General features: G+C 39.3%; 1 protein-coding gene across 8 annotated transcripts in view; it reads right to left on the reverse strand.

Moving 5' to 3' along the window:
* PPP1R12B (protein phosphatase 1 regulatory subunit 12B) overlaps positions 1 to 19,478 on the reverse strand; it is a 268,308-nt gene that overhangs the window by 26,420 nt on the left and 222,410 nt on the right. For all 8 annotated transcript variants that reach the window (XR_010318760.1, XM_003410228.4, XM_023548266.2 and 5 more), the window contains one exon: positions 2,208 to 2,224. Coding sequence is in view for 6 of the 8 variants with exons in the window: in XM_003410228.4 (XP_003410276.2) it covers positions 2,208 to 2,224 (17 nt within the window). In the remaining 2 variants the exon portion in view is untranslated. The remainder of the gene's footprint in view (positions 1 to 2,207; positions 2,225 to 19,478) is intronic.

Below are 19,478 nucleotides of genomic sequence, written 5' to 3' on the forward strand. Positions count from 1 at the left end.
TCCCCCCCATACTTATCACTATAACCGTGAGCATCTTACCACGTACATAAAAAAAGATTTGCCTTATTTTTAAAAAATGACCACATAGTCTTCCATTGTGCGGCTGCATGATAATTTATTTAATTAATCTTATATTGATAGACATTTATATTGTTTCAAAATTTTTAGCTACTTATAAACAATGCTACAACAAGCACAAATCTTATGCATTTGTCCGGTTATTTCTTTAGAATAAAAGCTTAGGAGTGGAATTGCTCATTCGAGGGGTAAAATATATTTTAAATGTTGATATATATAGCCATACTGCCCTCCAAAAAAGAAGAAAGTATAAATACTGCCCTCCAGAGAGGCTTAATCCTTTCCAGTCCACCACTAGAAATATAATATCTTACTGTCATTCATTTTAACATTTTTAAATCATTAGTGAGGTTCAACATCTTTGGTTGTTCATCCTTGTTTCTGAATGGGGTAATCCTCTTTTTCTTGTTATATCTGGGGAGCCTATTACATAGCAGGATTTTAATAACTGTCCAACATAGGTTGTGGAGCCCTGGTGGCACAGTGGTGAAGAGCTTCGGCTGCTAACCAAAAGGATGGCTGTTCAAATCCACCAGCCTCTCCTTGGAAACCCTATGGGGCAGCTCTACTCTGTACTATAGGGTTGTTACAAGTTGGAATTGATTCAACGGCAACAGGTTGTTTTTTTTTTTTTTTTGGTTTAACATAGGTTGCAGATCTTCTTCCCACTTTAATTTTTATCTCTGTTTATGGTGTCTTTTACTAGCAGAGATTTCAAATTTTATATAATGAAATTTGACAATTTTTACTTTTATAGTATCATGTTTGGGAAGGTGTTTCCTATATAAAGATCAAAATATTCTCTACTATTTTTGTGGTAAAATGTTTTTCTCTTCACAACTGCAATCCATCTGTCATCTATTTTTTTTCCTATGGCTGGAGGGAAGACTATTTTCCCAAGTAGACAGTCAACTGTCCCAATTATCACTTAGTGAGCAATTCTTTCTCTGCTGAGTTGAAAGTCGTCTTTTTACGGAACTTTTTTGAGGGGTTTTCTATCCATCTCTTTGTTTATTCTTGAACTAGCATCTCATTGTTTTATTCACTACAGCTTTACAGCAAATTTTGAAGTCTGTAGGGAAAGTTTCCTTTCACAAATGACCATTATAATATAACGAAGTTCACAAACGATTAACTATAGCAAATACCACTGTGTACCAATCTTGTAAAACTAAGACATTTTCTGCTATGTTGGAAGTAAATTATTTATCCCAGCTGGTGCCTGGTGGGAGGGAAAGCAGAGGAAGAATACATGCAAGCTTGTAAATTTTAGACTATGTTAGTAAGGTAAACCAGCTCAGTTATCAAACAAATTACAGGAGGAGACTCGTTTGCCCTGTGTGGGGCCGTAGCTACACCTCCCCCCCCCGCCCCACCTCCATCTCTTGATTTCTCTATCAAAGGACAGTGGAAAAGGAGAGGTTCCAACTTTTGGCTCCATGGTCTCCATTATTTTATTCTTCAGGACGATCAGTTTTGTACCCTTGGATGTAAGTGAAAAATTACAGAGGGTTATCTCCCAAACTATATGAAAGTCTGAAATCCTTCCTTAATTTTTCAGCAAGTGCCAAACAGGTCTTGAGTTCATTTAACAAATTATTACTGAGCACCATCTAGGTACAGGTATTGTGCTGGATCCACTATTAAATGAGTGTCTAACCTTAATCTCAATTCTGATAGCCAATCTACAGTAACGCTTCCCTGAACCAGCGGATGAAGTTAAACGCCTCTTCTCAGCGCTCATCATAACCATCCATACTGCTGTTTCGGCACTTACCACACCGTATTGAAATTTGTAAGCTACTTGAGGGTAAGGGTAGTACCTAATTCACATTGTTTCCCTAACTCCTGGCACAGTATGTGGTATGCTGGTGCTTTAGAAAATTTAATCTAGTGGAATTACACAAAACCAACTGGCAAGGGGAGAATCTGGAGGCAGGAAGGTGAGTTGAAAGCTTTTGCATGACTTTAGGCAGGAGATAATAGAAGTCTGAATTATGTGGTGGCTGTGGAAATGAAAAGGAAGGAAAGAATGCAGAAACATACTAAACCACATAAAGCTAAATTTAATTAGACCTGCATTTACTCTCAAGTATTAAGCATGCATATAAAACAGGAAAAGTTCTTACCTAGAAAGTCTTTCATGCTAGAGAAAGGAGGAGACAAAAACAAAAACACAGCATTAGCAAGGGACTTATTTTTATTATTTCCATTTATAAATGCATTTTTCAAATCAGATGTCTCAACTTCATAGCTGGAGACAGAGGTGCAATTTAAGAAAAGCAATTCGACTGGCTGCACCAAAGGGAGTCAGGCGGCTTCGCTCTAGCTCACACGTCTCCGTATTCCATGACCCACACTACGTTTAGGACTCTGGGGACAGCATCTTTTTTAAAGTGGAAGTCAGCAAATTTTAAAGTGATGAAAAACCGGCTCTCTCCTCACAAACTAACAAATAAACCTTATGTTCTCGGTGTGACTGCCACTGACCTTCTGTGTGACAGTCTCTCTGGGCCTCAGTATTCATTCTATTAACTTCTTTCAATTCACAAACCCCCAACCCTGGCTTAAGTAAGTACTGTAATTTACCAGTTCTAAAATGGGACAGCTCCTGGCTTCCTCCCAGATCTCTAATAAAAGCTGAGGCGTGAGGGAAATGAGAGGATCGGGGGAGAAGGTCCGCCCTAGTCTCTAGGATGGTGATAAGGAATGAAAAGGATAAGGAAGTGCTCTGAGGTCTCAGAAGGGACGAGTTTGATAGATGCAGGCTGCAAGCTTGGTTACCTGTGGTCACTGTAAACAACCTGAACAACATAAATGATGAAGTCTGTGCTCTACATTTATTTTTTTACCTTAGAGGACCTTTACCCTCCTATCTCTCTGCTTTTTTTTTTTTTTTTAACAACCCATGCAAATAAAAACTCAATTTGATTTGAATGTGTTTATTTCCTCTGTTGAGGTACGAAAGAACAACAACATCCTCAAAGACAGACAAAAGAAGGAACAAGAGAAACAAGAGTCTGGTAACCTACAGCATGAATAACGCATCCTTGATCTGCTGAGAAGTCGCTGAACGACACTGTCTTGTTGATGCATTCAACAGTCCCTGGAAGCCACTGGTACTTCAGCCAACATTGTGTCACAAGGTGAGTGTGGTGTGACAGCACCTCTGACTAAAGAGGGCGACCATGCTCAAAGGTGGCTTTTCCCTATGAAATCCTTCTCTCTTTAAATCAGGGGTCACGTCCATCAGAATTATCTTGTGTGCTTTTTCAGTGTGGACACACGCTAACCTCAATGCTGGCGACTCTCTTTCAGTGCACCTGGAGCGAGGCCTTCCCCTCTGTTTTTAAAATTTCCCCCAGGTGATTTCTGACTGCAGAGCTCTAGTTAAGCACCACTGTTAGCACTAAACAAAGTTGTTTTTAACATAAAGACATGCCCCATTTGAGATGGGGGAGTAAGAAAAGTACATAGGGTATCTTTCATTCTCATACACCTGGAGTTCTTTGAGAATCCTCAGACTTGCAAATCTGAAATTCAGGACAATTCCGGGTTTTCTCCATTTATACATTTCTAACTGATCTCCAGTAAGAGCCATATGCATATCCCACGCTCTCGATGGCCACTTTATCAATATTAATTAAGGTTTTTTTTTTGTCCTACCTGAAGCCTTTTTTATTATTTTTTTTCAAAAAGAAAACTAAATTTTAATCACCTCTGAAGAATTACCTAATATATAAGGAAGTATGAAAGCGAAACTGAAGCTGGGCTGCTGGCTATGCTCCCTCACTAGCTTTGTGGTAAGATCCAGCCTGACAGCATCTGGGTGAATTAAAATTCACAATCAGGGAAAACAGAAAATTGTGACAAGTCAAAAAGAAGCAAATGCTAAGCCTCTGCTGTATTCAAGAGTTCACTGTGTGCAGGCAGGGAGGCACCAAAGAAGAATAAGCAGCAGGAGGAAGCCAGGAGAATAACGTGGACATCATTAACATACCTGTCGGAAACATCGAAGGGCAAACAAACAAGTAATTGCTAAGACAATAATAGGAGTAACTGGTGGGCTCCAACTAAGAAGGCTTCCTCAAAGAAGTGAGTTTTAAGAAAATGGTATTATGGAAACACATACAGCCACCCACCCACTCACACACAATCATACGTTTTTTAGAAAAATATTGTTATGGGAGGTTTCTCTAAAGTTTCTTTATCTCAGATCCATCCCTATTTTGTTTCCAGTTATATCCTCAGTGACAGAACATGGTGGGTGTTCAATAAACACTCACTGAACTGAATTGTTAATGTTTCTGGGAAGCAGTGTGATGGCCTTGGCTGAACCTGAGTGCTGATTTCTGCTCTGACATCTTCTAGCCATGTGACCTTGGGCAAGTTACCAATTACTTGCCCAGTTTTAATTAATTTTTTATTGTGCTTTAGGTGAAACTTTACATAGCAAATTAGTTTCCCATTTGATAGTTTGTACGTGAAGTAAATAAAAAAAAATAAAAAAATTTTTTATTCACTCCACGTGAAGTGCTCATGACATTGGTTGCATTCTCCACGACGTGTCAGCACTCTTTCCCTCCTACTCTGGGTTCATTTCCTTTTGTCTGGATTTTCTACTCCTTCCTGCCTTCTCATATTTGCTTTGGGCGAATGTTGTCCTTTAGATCTTGTTTAGTTGATTGTTCTAAGGAGCATGTTCCCCTCGGGTGTTATTGTTTATTTTATGGGCCTGCCTATTGTTTGGCTGAAAGGTCTCTGGTAATGGCTTCAGTTCCAGCTCAGAAGGTCGTCTTAGGGCCATAGTCTCAGGATTCCTCCAGTCTCTGTCAGACCAGTAAATCTGGTCTGTTTTGTGAATTTGATTTTTTATTCTACATTTTTCTTCGCACTGTCTCGGACCCTCTCTTGTGATCCCAGTCAGAGCGGGTGGTAGTGGTAGCCACACATGACCTAGTTCTTCTGGTCTCAGGGTCGTGTAGGCTGTAGTTCATATGGTCCATTAGTCCTCTGGACTAATTGCTCCCTTGAATCTTTGTTTTTCTTTACTCTCCTTTGCTCTGGACAGGAAGAGACCAATAGTTGTATCTCACAAAAAAAACACCAAACCCACTGCTGCTGAGTCGATTCCAACTCACAGCAACCCTATAGGACAGAGTAGAGCTGCCCAGTAGGGTTTCCAAGGAGTGGCTGGTAGATTAGAACTGCCGACCTTTTGGCTAGCAGCTGTAGTTCTTAACCAGTGTGCCACCAGGGCTCCAGTTATATCTTAAAAAAAAAAAAAGTATCTTAGATGGCAACAATTACTCTTATGGTAAGAATTAAATGTGATAATTATGAGGAAGTACACTCTTAAAATGTCAGGTCCCTTCCCTGTTCCAGCTCCCCTTCTATTCTCTTTCATTTTTTAATTATAAGGATACTATATAGGCTATGGGTTTTTTTTTTTTTTATATAGGCTATTTATGGCAGTTTGAGTATCAGACCTTTGATCCAAGGAACTGAGTTCACGTGTAATCAAATGAGACAATAATTTAGGAGACCATTTAGTTCCTCTCACTACTTCTAGGCAGAGCAGACTTCAAACTAATCATCTACATGGGAGAACCATTCTTGACAAGCTCTCCAAAGACAAGCTTTCCACACTCTCTCTTAACAACAACAAAAAAACCAAACCCACTGCCGTCGAGTCGATTCTGACTCATAGCAACCCTATAGGATAGAGTAGAACCGCACCATAGAATTTCGAAGGAGCACCTGGTGGATTCAAACTACCAACCTTTTGGTTAGCAGCCGTAGTAGCACTTAACCACTATGCCACCAGGGTTTCCACTCTCTCTTAAGGTACATAAAAAATGACCCATTTATAATCAAGCTGGTCTGCTTTGTGCCCTTTCTTCCTCCTACTGAAATATAAACCCATTTCTGCTTGGTGTGCACAGACTAAGGCCTGATGAACTTTCTGACAATTAAATCATGTCTATTTGCTAGCTGTTTTTCCTGAAATGTGCTAACCTTGCTTAAAACACACACACACACACACACACACACACACAGTTTCCTCTTTATAAATATCTAATTTGTTGGGTAAGATTTAAGCTACTTTTTCTGCTTTAAATTCTGCTGTGTAGACTCTAGCAGCTGCCTCTATAGTAAAGAAACAAGCTTTTCTTTCCACTAAAAGAGAAAATTAGGATTTTAACCAGGTATCAATCTTTTTTATCAATCTTAGCCATTATATACATACACATATATATATATAATTAGGCTAATAATTTCTATTGGTTTAGTCCTAAAATAATGGTATGTAATTAACCCTTTCCATCCAGAAAGTTTTGGAAGCACAATGAAACTATGCCCTGTCATCAGACCTAAGAAAGTGCTCAGATGCTCAGATGTGTGACCGGACACTATGGTTGTGTGCACTGTATGGCCTCCACTGAGGAGGGTGATGTAAAACACAAAGGTTAGTACTACCACGTGGCCATCAGAAAAAGCCCATGGGGTTCCTGGATACGAAAAGGCAGATTCCATAAGGTTTTTAAGAGGTCTGAATTAACTTTTCCACAGGTGACAGCATGTGGCAGGAGGTAGTGTGAATGACGCTCAGACTTGTCATTGCCACACCAGTTCCTGCCCCTACAGGCTGACTGCAGGAGATGCTTCCCAAAGATAGCCATCTAAGGAGCTGGTGAGTGACACTCTCACTTCTGCTTGTCAGGAGGAGCTAAAAGCAAATACCACAATCTGTTGTTCATCATCTTTTTAAGGTGTGTTAAGATGCCTCGTTATCCTTTTTTTTTTTTTTTTGAGGGGGTGAACTTTTATAAAAGTGTGTAGGGGATGAGTGATCTAGACACAGTTTACCCAGATCCAGGCATCAGGGAAAAGAGAGTTTCCAAGTTAATCCTTAATCTTTCTTCACTTCTTCTAACACTCCCTCCTTTCCCTCCAGCTTTTATCTGACTTCTTCTGGAGCTATCTGGAATCCTTGGATTTTTTTTATTATTGCCTTCAAAAGTTAGTCTTAACAATGTCCTGGGAAGGTCAGCCCAACCAATAAGGAGAGAGCTCTCTTCATAAAACCTTACAGATTACCAGTATTTGGATGCAATAGATAACACAGTTAACATAATGCAAATAATATTATTTCAAAGAGAGGAGAAAACTGAGATTTCTAAAGAAGATGGTGTTCTCACTGCAAAAAACATGGTTTTCTTTTAAGTTTTTTGGCCTAAGAAGACTGCTCTTATAGGCTGGAAGGCAAGATAGCTCAAAAAAGTATACAAGATTTAATATTTAATTCCCCTTCTGGTAAAATAAAATGGCTTAGGTGTTTATATCATACTTCCTGATTTTCACTGGTAGAATACCCCCGGGAACTATTGCTTTGTTTGGCTTCTTGATAGCCTAGATAATCTGAGGTTTGATGAAAAAACACTGGTTAGATTTAGAGAGAAAATTTTGGGTTCCTTGGGTAAAGGGGCAGAGCGGCTGAATTGGTAAAGGAGACTTCAAGTTTTCTTCTTCAACCTGCTGTCACTCAGACTAAGTGCAGTTCGCAGTGCCAGCGCTGACACTGCTCCTCTTTCTAAAAAGCCAACTGCCTACCCTTCAGGGGGACACCTGAGAAAATCTGGAGAGCAAGAGATAAGACTGAGTGGGAGTTCTCTTAAGTGGTCTCGGAGGTACAGTGAGCCAGAAAGTGACACCAAAAGAAGCAAGTAGAATCCAGGCTGCGGAAATGAACACCAAAGGTTCTCATAGAGAAGAGGATTGATTCTACGACCTTACCCTAGAGGAAATAAGAAATAAGGAGTCCTAGAACACAGGGTTTAGGGACCCAAGTCAAATCTACGATCTTCTGGAGGCTAGCCTCTTACCTGTGCTCTGGAAGGAGTTCCTGGGTGGTGCAAACAGTTCAACACTTGATTACTAGCCAGGCTGGCAGTTCAAACCCACCTGGGGGGGATCTCAGAAGACAGGCCTGATCTGCTTCTGAAAGGTCACAGCCTTGAAAACCTTGTGGAGTAGTTCTACTCTGCACATATGGGGTCGCCATGAGTTGGAATCAACTCGATGGGAACTAATAACATGTTCTAGAAATGACCTCATCCTTCCACTTTCTCTCTTCTATGCATGCTCTTTTAAAAAATTAAAAGTTATTCTTACTCTACTCTTTAAGTAGGTCTGAATAGCTTATCTATACATGATGGAGTCAGATATTTCAGAAAAGGCATGAGTCTTCCATTTAATTTGTAGGTTAATACACAAATGTATTATGTCATATGCAACAATCCAGAAGTTTTAGAGGAACTTCAGTTTTTGTTTAAGATTGTTGCTGTACCTTCTATTGAAGAAAAATGAATGATAGCCATTACGAGGAGACTCTGGTGAGTCTGAACTAGATAAAAACTGTTCAGAGAAAGACTTACTTTCATAGCTTTTATGGCTCAGTTGGGGGCAGTAGATATTGTGAATGAGACACTGGAGCAGAAGGGGCTAAAAGCTGCTCGGAAACGAATATGAAGACAGCAGAGGTAAGAGGAACGATTAGCTAGACGGACCACAGTTTTAAAAACACCCCCCAGACAAGAAGCAGGCTCCTGCTTTTCTTGCCTCTTGAAATTCTTCCATGATAATCTCATCGCTTGAGCGCTGTTTCTAATAAAAGAATAGAGTGACGATCACCATTTATTCATATGGCAATGGTGGAAAGGGACAGGAACCAGGCTGGTTTTGATTTGTGAAATGTGGAGGGCTCTCAAAACACCAGAGACTAGCTTAGAAAAATCCCCACAAAAGCTTTTAACTTTAAAGTTATCAGAAGTTCAGGAAGGCACATAATTAAAACCAAACTCCTTGGTCCAAGTTTAAAATAAAACCGTGGCTCTGGAAAGCTGGGCCTAAGGGAAAGGAATGAGACCAAGTCACATGTCTACTGCCAAGGACAAAACGGGGGCAACTCACGCTCCTTTGGAGTTAGGGCCTGACCCCACAGTGATGGGAAAAAATCTCCTATTTACATTTTCCTTGAAGAGCGACTAACCAGAAGGAACATTTTATATTTAATGTTCTTGTGCGCCAGCGGAGCCAGGAAAACAATCTGAGCTATTCTGGGATGGCCCACGGAGAACTGGCCTTCCTCTTCAATGTTCTCAGATTAATGACTGATAATGACCAAGCCAATGAAATGAGTGTGGCTGTAGCAAGGGTCCTTCAGATTTTGAGGGTCATTGAAAACCTAATCATTATCTGTGTTAACTGCAAAATAATATAATTTATAACTTTTTGTGTTTTAAGAATCTTTATAGTCATGGGACTATATGTTTAAGAGAGACAAAGGTTTTCTAGCCTTCTATCTCCAGAGAAGAGTGCCCTTCATAAATCAAACAGATGGGGTTCTTGGGAAACTTTAAAGGAGACTCTAGTCCTGGTAGTGTAGTGGTTAAGAGCCTGGCTGCTAACCAAAAGGTCAACAGTTCGAATCTGCCAGCTGCTCCTTGGAAACCCTACGGGGCTGTTCTACTCTTTCCTATAGGGCCAGTAAGAGTCAGAATTGACTCCAACAGCAAGTGTGGTTTTGTTTTGGTTATCAGTCTCTAGCTTTGTTTGAACTGGATCTCTCTGAGCCTGTATTGCCACAGTAATATATTTGGGGATCCTGAACAACTTGGAAATACATACAAGGGTAGAAAAAAAACCTTCAAGATTTATGCAGATGTGGTATTAGAGGACAGGGGTGATGAAGCCTGTATTCGTTTTCTATTGCTGCTATAACAAATTACCACAAAGCGCCTTAAGACAATACCCATTTTATTAACTCACAGTTTTACAGGTCAGAAGTCCAGCACGGCTCTGCTGGCTTCTCTGCTTAGGTTGTCACTAGGCTAAAACCGAGGTGTCTGCTAGCTGGGTTCTTATTTGGAAGACTGGGGCAGAATCTGCTTCTAAGCTCATTCAGGTTGTTGGGAGAATCCAGTTCCTTGTGGCTGTAGGTCTTAGGTCCCTGTTTCCTTGCTGGCTGTCAGCTAGCGGATGCACACTGCTTGTAGAGGTGCCCACATTCCTTCTCACACGGCCCCCTCCATCTTCAAATCAGCAAAGTCACACTGACTCCTTTCCACACTTGGAATTTCTCTGGCTTCCCCTTCTGCCATCAGCTGAGAAAGCTCACTACTTTCAAGCACTCACGTGATTAGATCACCTGGCTCACCTGGAAAATTCCCCTGTGTTAAGGTCAACTTTGCCATATAGCACAACATAATCATGACAGTGACAGCTCATCATGTCTACAGGCTCTGCGGGGGTAGGCTGGAACATCTGTGGGGGGCCGTTTTAGAAATTCCAACTATCACAACGATACTCCTTCAAAAAAAAAAAAAAGGTCTAGTTTATAACATCTGCAAAGTAAGCAATATATATCGTACATGGCCTCTCAGCTGCAGTTGGGTGATTATATACAATTAGAATTAGAATAAAGCCAAAAGCACTGCCTTCGCTGGGAAAGGTTGCATCCATGTGCGTGGATGTATGTAGGTGTCAGAGAGTACACTTCTGGCAAAAGTTAGCTTTTAAGAGCAAATATTTAATCACAAATACCTTTACCATATTCTATTTCTTGATTTTTCTTCACCAATTACTAAATACATATGAAACAGAGACAGCTAAATAGGAAAGTCAGGAAACATACCACTTAACCATGAGTTTATATTATAAATATTTCTGAAAAATCTCATATGCCAGATTGGAACTACCCTATCAATTTAATATTGCATGTAGAAATGAGATCATATAATGTCACCTCATATATTTTAGTAAAACTCACTCATTATATTTTAAAAGAAAAATCACTAAGTTCATTAAATGACATAAAAAGATATTAATAAGTTCATTAAATGATAGAAACAGACTCATCTTTTGTTGTACCTAAAACATTGCGTGGAACCTACTTGTCCGTATATGTTACCTAAGTATTTATTATCAGAACTTTATAGCTTATATTTTTCTATGCAGGTCTGTACCTTTTCTCTGTAGATATTCCCAGCTTCTGAAAATTTTCTAGAACTCACAAAACTAATCTAGAAAAAAATGTATGAATATACTAAGGCCTCCCTAAAATATCAGAGGCAAGTCATTTTATCTTTAAAGACAAGGCATAAACTCTTGTGATCCATAGATACATCTGCAGACTTGGGCATATTCTCTACCCAGCCTTTCACACACTGCATACTACACATGTTGAAAACGACCAACAGGAAAATGAGGAGCTCTAAACCTAGTGGCTCTGGCATAGTGGCTCTGGCGTATGGGTCACATCTCTCATACTTAACATTTATTTTTATTTTCCGCATAGGGTAGGATTTTAGGTCCACACTGGTATGCACAGCCACCTGAAACACAGTAGCCCATGAAATATATTCAGAACAAAACAAAAAAACCTCAGTGAACATATAAGAAAAGGCTGATCACATCCCCAAAAATACTGGTAGTAAATTCCGCATATAATAAGTCATAAATTTAACAAGTCCCTGTTGTTGTTATTGTTGGATGACGTCAACTCTAAATGACAGAGTAGGCCTTAAATCTCATTGCGTGACTGAGTTTCATTCTTTTTCTCTAACTCAGTTTCCAGGTTTCTCCTCATTACTCCGTCAAGGCTCTTTAATAGATGTTACTGACTACCTTTGCACCTCTTTAGGCAATAAAAAAAAAAAAAAGGCTTCCTTAATGGATTTTTTTATATGGTAAATGTCACCGTCTAGAAACCTATTTGGGTAGCAGTTAATTTTAATTTTATTTGGAATAGGCTGTGAATCAAAGCCTTTGTGAAGGGGTTAGCAAGACTTTCTAGACCTCACTTTTCAAGAGGAAATAAATACCTGGGACTTCAGTAACGTAAGTACCTGGGACTTCATTACTAAGTAGGTTCCACATAAAGTCAGTGATTTCCTTTGTTATTAAGTCTTCTTCTGTCCCTACAGAAACCAAAATATTAACTCACATATTTAGGATCCATAGATACACTTGCGAACTGCAATAAACAAGAATCTGAATTGCCTTGGGAAGATCTATGATTGATCTTCATTTCATAAATAGGATTACCTAGTGTGTGGCTGACTCCTTTCCAGATGGTCAAATGGGATATGAGCAGAGAGATCAAATCTTAAATAGGCAGTGGTGTTCATGCCTTGTGTTTACGTAGTATCTGTGTTTGCCTAGCTCTGTGAGTAGTACTTAGAAGAATAAAAGACATTTACAGAAATCTAAGACATGGCTCCTTGACCTCAGAGAGGTCTTCTTTGTGGAGGCATGCAAAGAACATCTATAAAACAATTAGAGAGTAATGCAGGAAAGAGATCAATTGAATGTAATCAAATACTAGACTACCTGGTGCACACAGTAAATAAAAAGGATAGCCAGAAAAGGTAGTGAATAGCAGCTAGTGTTTTTTTTTTTTGCATCCTACTAGATATATCGCCCTTGAGTTTCAAAATGAGTAGTCACAGAAAATGAAATTATCATGTGCGATGTGATGAAGCTGGGACCCTGCTACGGCCATAGTTTCCCAAAATGCTACTGGCAGCCCTGAAAGATGAAGACTGGTGCTTTCTTCGATTCTTCCATTAAATATGGCCTTTTATACCCTGTTTGGACCTTGAGTCTTCAGATGCACAAAGCTCTTTGGATTTAGGGGCCTAAACCACCTCCCAGAGCAAGACAGGTATTTTACAAATGTAGCCCATTCACAGTTTGTTGGTTTATTTGCCCTTTTGGTGGGGAAAGGGTCCCTGAGATAAGAAAAGCCTTAGTAATCCAGGCCCTCCTAATTCGGAGCTTGTTATAATTTAACAGGTCCTGAGTTGAAGCATACCTTTGTACCATCTGTTTAAGAATTATCTACAAAGAAAATTAATAGCATAAACAAAATAAGAGACATGCTGTATTTAAAGGATCCATTTTTGAGCCCTTACAAATGGCTTTAGAGTATTTTCATACAGTTAATACACTCACTAAAAATGACTCTAGCCAACAAGATCAAAGGGCACAGAAGATTCTTTTGCAAAGCAATAAGCCAGTGCTTTTGTCATAGATACTTAAAAATAATAAAACTCTACCTATTTAAAAATGATATAAAATTCTGACTTTTTACTAATTTAGTTTTGTCACTTCCTATATTATTCTCTGAAGTTTTTCCTCCTTTAAAATACATTTTATTGTCACCATCTCCCTTTTCAAATCACATTCAATAGTCAGGGATACTGGCAGTAATTCAGGAGCTATTTAGGTAATGGAGGCTCAGTAGTTTCCCTGGAGCAGCTACACAGCTTGGTGATTAAGACCAAGGCTCTGGGGGTCAGGTTGCTAGCTCCAGCATTTACTAGTTGTATAATCTTAATTACTTAACTCCTCTTTGCCTCAGTGGCCTCACTGGTAAAATGGGAGTAATGAGACCCAGTGCATAAGGTTATCGGAAGCATTAAATGAGACAATATCTGTAAGTGCTTGGTATAGAATCCAGCATATAGTAAACGTTTTATACTTGTCAGCTACTGATACTAACACCGTTTTTCCTATTTTTCCTCTCTTTCTGTCTCTTTTGTCTCTCCTTGGTCCTTTGGCTGTGCCAATGCTTGTTGGCTGCAAAAGGAATAAAAGCACAAACAAATTCCTTAGCACTCAAGTACAGAGTTTTTATTATTTGTAGATTTTTATTATCCGGGCTAATTCCTACTTACCCTTTCTAACCTACAGACATTTAAGGTTATTATTTTACTGTCTAAATAATTATATCCTCTCTCAGGTAACCAACTGTCTGAAATTGATTTTGGAAATGCATACAACGATATGACAAATCCTATACGAAAATGTTGCTTTTACAGTTAACCATGAAGAGGTTGAAGTTCAGACACACTTTTAGTCTCTTTATCCAATCGTTTTATTGGTACAGCTCCCTGCATTGTGAAACCAAAGAAGGTTGCTGGGTTTCGGAGCTGTGATGAGAACTCACACCCCAGTTGAGGATAACCACCACCTATTACATTTTTTTTTTTATTACATTATAAGCAGGTCAAGAACAGACCCAAAAAGAGGCTGGAGAAGAATAAAAGACTGATAAAATCCAACTCTAATCATTTTCCTTTGGCCTTCTGATGCTAATGAATGGTCAGGGCACCCAAACACTATGAGATTAAGAAGAAGAACTAGAACACAATGCTGAATAACCTGGGAACATTTAGGAGGGGAAAAATCCCTGTTTATACAACTGGCTATGCACTGAAAACAAAACTAGAGCCCAAACACTTAACCAACTGACCCTTAACTGACCTCCTAAATTTCTGGATCCTTTGAGAACAGAAACTTATCACTGTAACATAAGGTTGACTATAATAGCACCAAACAAAGAAACAAGATGTACGACCTGCTGTGTCTCCCACATGTGACTCCGGTGTAACTGGACAGGAAGGAGACAACGGAAGCAGCAGCAGTACACCTCCATCTGTTGGCTGTTACTCCTCCAATGTGCTATTCTCAGTTCTTATGCTACAACTATCCCTTAGACAATCTCACCAAGCCTATGGCTTCAATTGTAAATATCAACATTTTCAGCCCATAGTTTTCTTCTAAGCTTCAGACAAACTACTTTCTGGATGTCACTCCAAAGTACCTCCAACTCAACATATCCAAAACTGAAACCATTTCCCCACTCTACATCCCTTCCCCTCCAGTCTGCCAACTCAGTTTTTTTCATACCATTTTTTACCACTTCACATAAAGACCTGGGAGCCATCCTTGAGTCTGCCCTCCAACAGGTTCACCTTGCCCCCATTTTATTAGTTCCCTAGTCTTGTCAATTCTACCTTCTAAACAGCCAAACGCTTCTCAGTATTGCCCTGAGAATGTCTTACTGGTCGCTTCTCATCTGGAATACTACAATCATGGGCCAACTGATCTTAGTCTTCTCTCTACAATTTAGCCTCCATAGCTTCCAGTGTTATTTTTTAAATATGCTAATCTGATCACAGTAACTTTACTGTGAATCTTCAATTCTTTTTCTACAGGATAATCTCAAATCCTTGGAATGGGATTTTAAGCCCCTCATGACCTGGCCCCTGCTGTCTCCAGTCTCATTTCCTATTACACTCCTAAATATTTTTTTTGTTCTAACCACACTGATCTACAGCTCTCAAAATAATGCCATACTTCCCTTTTTTTCTTTGAAGTGTGCTGTTTCCTTATTCTTTGCCCATCTAGCTCCTATTGTTCTTGAAAAAAGAATCAGGCTAATACATTTACCATTTGATTGACCTCCTAAAATACCCCATACCTACATATTTTTATTAGAACATCGCTTATTTATCTCCCTGATTAGATTGCCAATTCCTTGAGGGCAGGAACTGTGTCTTTTCTGATTTCCAGTGTTCAGTATGGGGCTACATAATAGGTGCTCATGGAATTTCAGTTGTGGGAGGGTTCAAAATGGGGCAGGTGGCCTTGATATCCATTTATAATGGAAGCATAAAATCAGAGGGATGAGTAGGCCAGGGTTGGCATCTATGTGCTGTCACCCAGAAACTCCAGTAAAGGAGCTGATGTCTTCAAAACTCCCGGTTTCTCTGGTCAACAAATTGAGACTTCAGTTTCTATCTGATCCAACTCTATGTAGGACAGGCCTTAACTAGCCCAGTATCTATCCAGGATTCATGTAATGGCTCCAGATGGGGGAATTACTTTTATTCCCACAGGCTCTACTACTCTTGCTTTATTGACTTCCTTGAGTGAGATATTAAAAAAGATACACTACTGGTTTCAATTAGAAGAAAAAAAAAAAAAGTTAATAGATTGTACCCTTAATTAGCACTGTTCATACAAATACATTCCATTCCATGACAATGGATTATAAAGTTGAGTAAAAAATGGGCTCCAGACTGATAGTGTCCTAGATGCAGTATCAGACATTCAGAGGATAAGATAATATACTAAATAACTGTTCGATGGTTGCCAGAGGAGGACACAAAATTCACATGAAGAAGGATTACCAATATTGACAGTCTGGAAGGCCAAGAGGCAGAATGCTCCCTGTGAACCAGAGATGCCTCATAGACAAGCTCTCATGAAAGCAATAATCCTTTATCACGCAATTGTTTATCAAATGTACTCTGATTAAACTTAGGACTGGTTAAAAAACAAACCAAGTTGGCTCAGTGTTTTCTTTATGTATGTTAATGGTTGGGGCGAAAAATATTATTATGTAAAATCTTTGTATTTTCTGCTCAAATGTTAGTCCTGAAGGAGTAGCAATCCAGATTAAATGGGAAAATGCAACTGATCTTGTAAATGCAAGTCAAATCCTTTCACCACAAATACTGTTTCAATGAAAACGTGCCTAATTAAAACATTCCCAGGGTTCAGCTGATGGATGACACACTTGTTTCAATAAGTATTCAATATAATAATCAAATGAGCACTGCAAAATAATTTGGACATTCTCTAGCATTTGTTTTAGTCAGACATGACCTGTATTGAAAACTACGTTGATAAATCAGCAAATAATAAATATTGACCAAGGATTACCTGACTCTTGCTTTCAAAGCAATTTATAAATGTTATACCATCCAAATTGAATACTTTTAAGTCATAGGGTTGCTATGAGTCAAAATCGACTCCATGGCAGTGGGTTGGGTTTTTTGGTTTTTAAGTTAATAGAATTTACAAACTCTAGACTCAACAGTATACAGTGATGAAAAAGCAACAGCCAGAGGTGTTTAGTGTATTTGTTGTTCAGAATTTTTTTTTTATGTTGGAAAACTAATGTCAGCTTCTCCTGGCATCTCATGTTGTACTTGCTTCATGGTGTGAGAACAGGGGCTGCACCTTCAGATCCTCATAAGTAACTGTCAGCTGTGGTTCCCACAGATGTGAGAGTGAGTCTGGCAATTCAGCAATTCTGTTACTAAAGCAGCTCCCCAACTTTTAGAGACAAAAGAGATAGTGAGCTACAGTGAAACTTTTAAAGCCAAGAAAAGTGGTTAAAAAATAAAATAATTAGGAGCCAACAGAGACCAAAACTGCAATATTAGGAGCATACCACTTACAACAGCCGTTCTCAATGGAGATATGAGTAGGGGATACCAAAAAGATGGATGGATGTTTTCTCTGTTGAAAGAGAGGGGTGTATTTTTGGGGGGGAGGGCTGTGTGGTAAAATACACACAAAACATTTGTCATTTTGGCCAATTCAGAAACATCAATGACATCCACCGCATCGTGCAATCATCATCGCTATTGGTTTCCAAGTGTTTCTTATCACCCGAAACAGAAACTCAGCGCTCCTTAAGCGACAACTACCCATCTGCCCTCCTCACAGCCCCGGTAACCACTTATAAACTCTGCCCTCCTCACAGCCCCGGTAACCACTTATAAACTCTTGTCTGTGTGCATTTGCCCATCCTAGATATTTCATGTAAGTGAGATCATACAATATTTGTCCTTTTGTGTCTGACTTACTTCACACAGCATAATGTTTTCAAGGTTCATAGTGTTGTAGCATGTATCAGAGTATCATTTCTTTTTGTGGCTGAATAATATTCCATTGTATGGATAGGCCACATTTTGTTTATTCACGCATCTATGGATGGGCACTTGGGTTGTTTTCACCTTTTGGCTATTTTTAATGATGTTGCAGTGAACATTGGTGTACAAGTATTTGAGTCCCTGCTTTCATGTCTTTTGGGTAGATATGTAGGAGTGGAATTGCTAGATCATATATGGTCATTCTATGTTTAACTTGTCGAGAAACTGCCAAACCATTTTCCACAGAGGCTGTACCATTTTACGTTTCCATCAGCAATGGAAGAGGGTTCCAATTTCTCCACATCCTCACCAAGGCTTGTTATTTTCCTTTTTTTTTAAGCCATCTTAGTGGGTGTGAAGTAGTATCTCATTGTGGTTTTGATTTGCATTTCCCTAATGACTACTGATGCTGAACATCTTTTTATGTGCTTATTAAAACCAAAAAACCAAACCCAGTGCCGTCGAGTTGATTCTGACTCATAGTGACCCCACAGGACAGAGTAGAACTGCCCCATAATAGAGTTTCCAAGGAGCGCCTGGCAGATTCGAACTGCCGACCCTTTGGTTAGCAGCCGTAGCACTTAACCACTACACCACCAGGGTATTAGCTGCCTGTATATCTCCTTTGGAGCAATGTGTATTGTTGTAGGAGTTCTTTGCATGTTCTGGATATTAAACCTTTATCAGATATCCGGCTATGTTCTGTCATCCTGTAGGCTGTCTCTTCATTTTCTTCATAAAGTCCTTTGATGCACAGAAGTTTTTAATTTTGATGAAGCCCAATTTATCTATTTTGTCTTTTGTTGCTCATGTTTTTGGTGTTATATCTAAGAATTCATTGTCAAAAACTAGGTTCTGAAGCTAATATTCATCTTGCCTTTTGTTTTCTTAAGTTAAAAACTGAACGTGTTTGAGTTGCAGTTTATAGACTGCCCATACTGCTTCTTGAATGTCTGACTAACAGCAAGGTGTTAAAAATATTCTCCCCATGTGAATAGCCATTGTTTTAGATCATTTTGAGGACATTTTCCTTATATGGAAACATCTAGTACTTAGTTCCTTTAACAACATATACAAAAAAAAAAAAAAGATCATAAGCTTTTAAATCCTGGCTCTAAATTTCAATCCTGTTTTGAAGAATATAAATCTCTAGCAGAAAACTATATGTATACATGTCACAGAGGCTGGGAGTAGGATAGTGAGAGCACTGTCTTGACCTTAACTCTGAAATGCACACAGAAACTTCCCTGTATCTTTACTTTCTGGCATCTTTACTATAAAAGGTCCAAGCATTTCTGCCTTTAAGAGAAATCTGAAGACCCTGTAGCTCACAAGGTTCCGGGCCCTGTGGGGTCCGTAGTCACACAGGATATGCTTTGGCTAGAATTTCAGAACCAGGTCTAGGAGATTCAGTTGTGGCCTGTCAATTCCCTCCCGTGGTCTGTAGACACAGTCTTCCTCCTCTTGTAATCTCAGTTTCCAGAACTCCATCATGTCTGAATTTTGGACTCTCACAGCTACTCAAGCTTTAAAATGTCATCTTTGACCCTAGCATGTCTTTAACCTTGACTTTCAAATATTTTGACTTGTACTCCAGCATTGCTGATGAATACAGATTTCAGAGTCAGAGAAACCTGAGCTTGAATCATGACTCTGCTGCTGGGCACGCCACTTCTCTTCTATGGTTCTCAGTTTCCTCATATGTAAAATCGGAATAGCAATACCCACTTTTCAAGGTGGCTCAGGATTAAATGAGATAATGAAAGTAAAGGGCTGGCACATGTTAGGTATTTTGGAGACAGTGCTCATGTTTTTCTTGTATGA

This window comes from Loxodonta africana, chromosome 20 (assembly GCF_030014295.1).
Source record: "Loxodonta africana isolate mLoxAfr1 chromosome 20, mLoxAfr1.hap2, whole genome shotgun sequence".
NCBI lineage: Eukaryota > Metazoa > Chordata > Mammalia > Proboscidea > Elephantidae > Loxodonta > Loxodonta africana.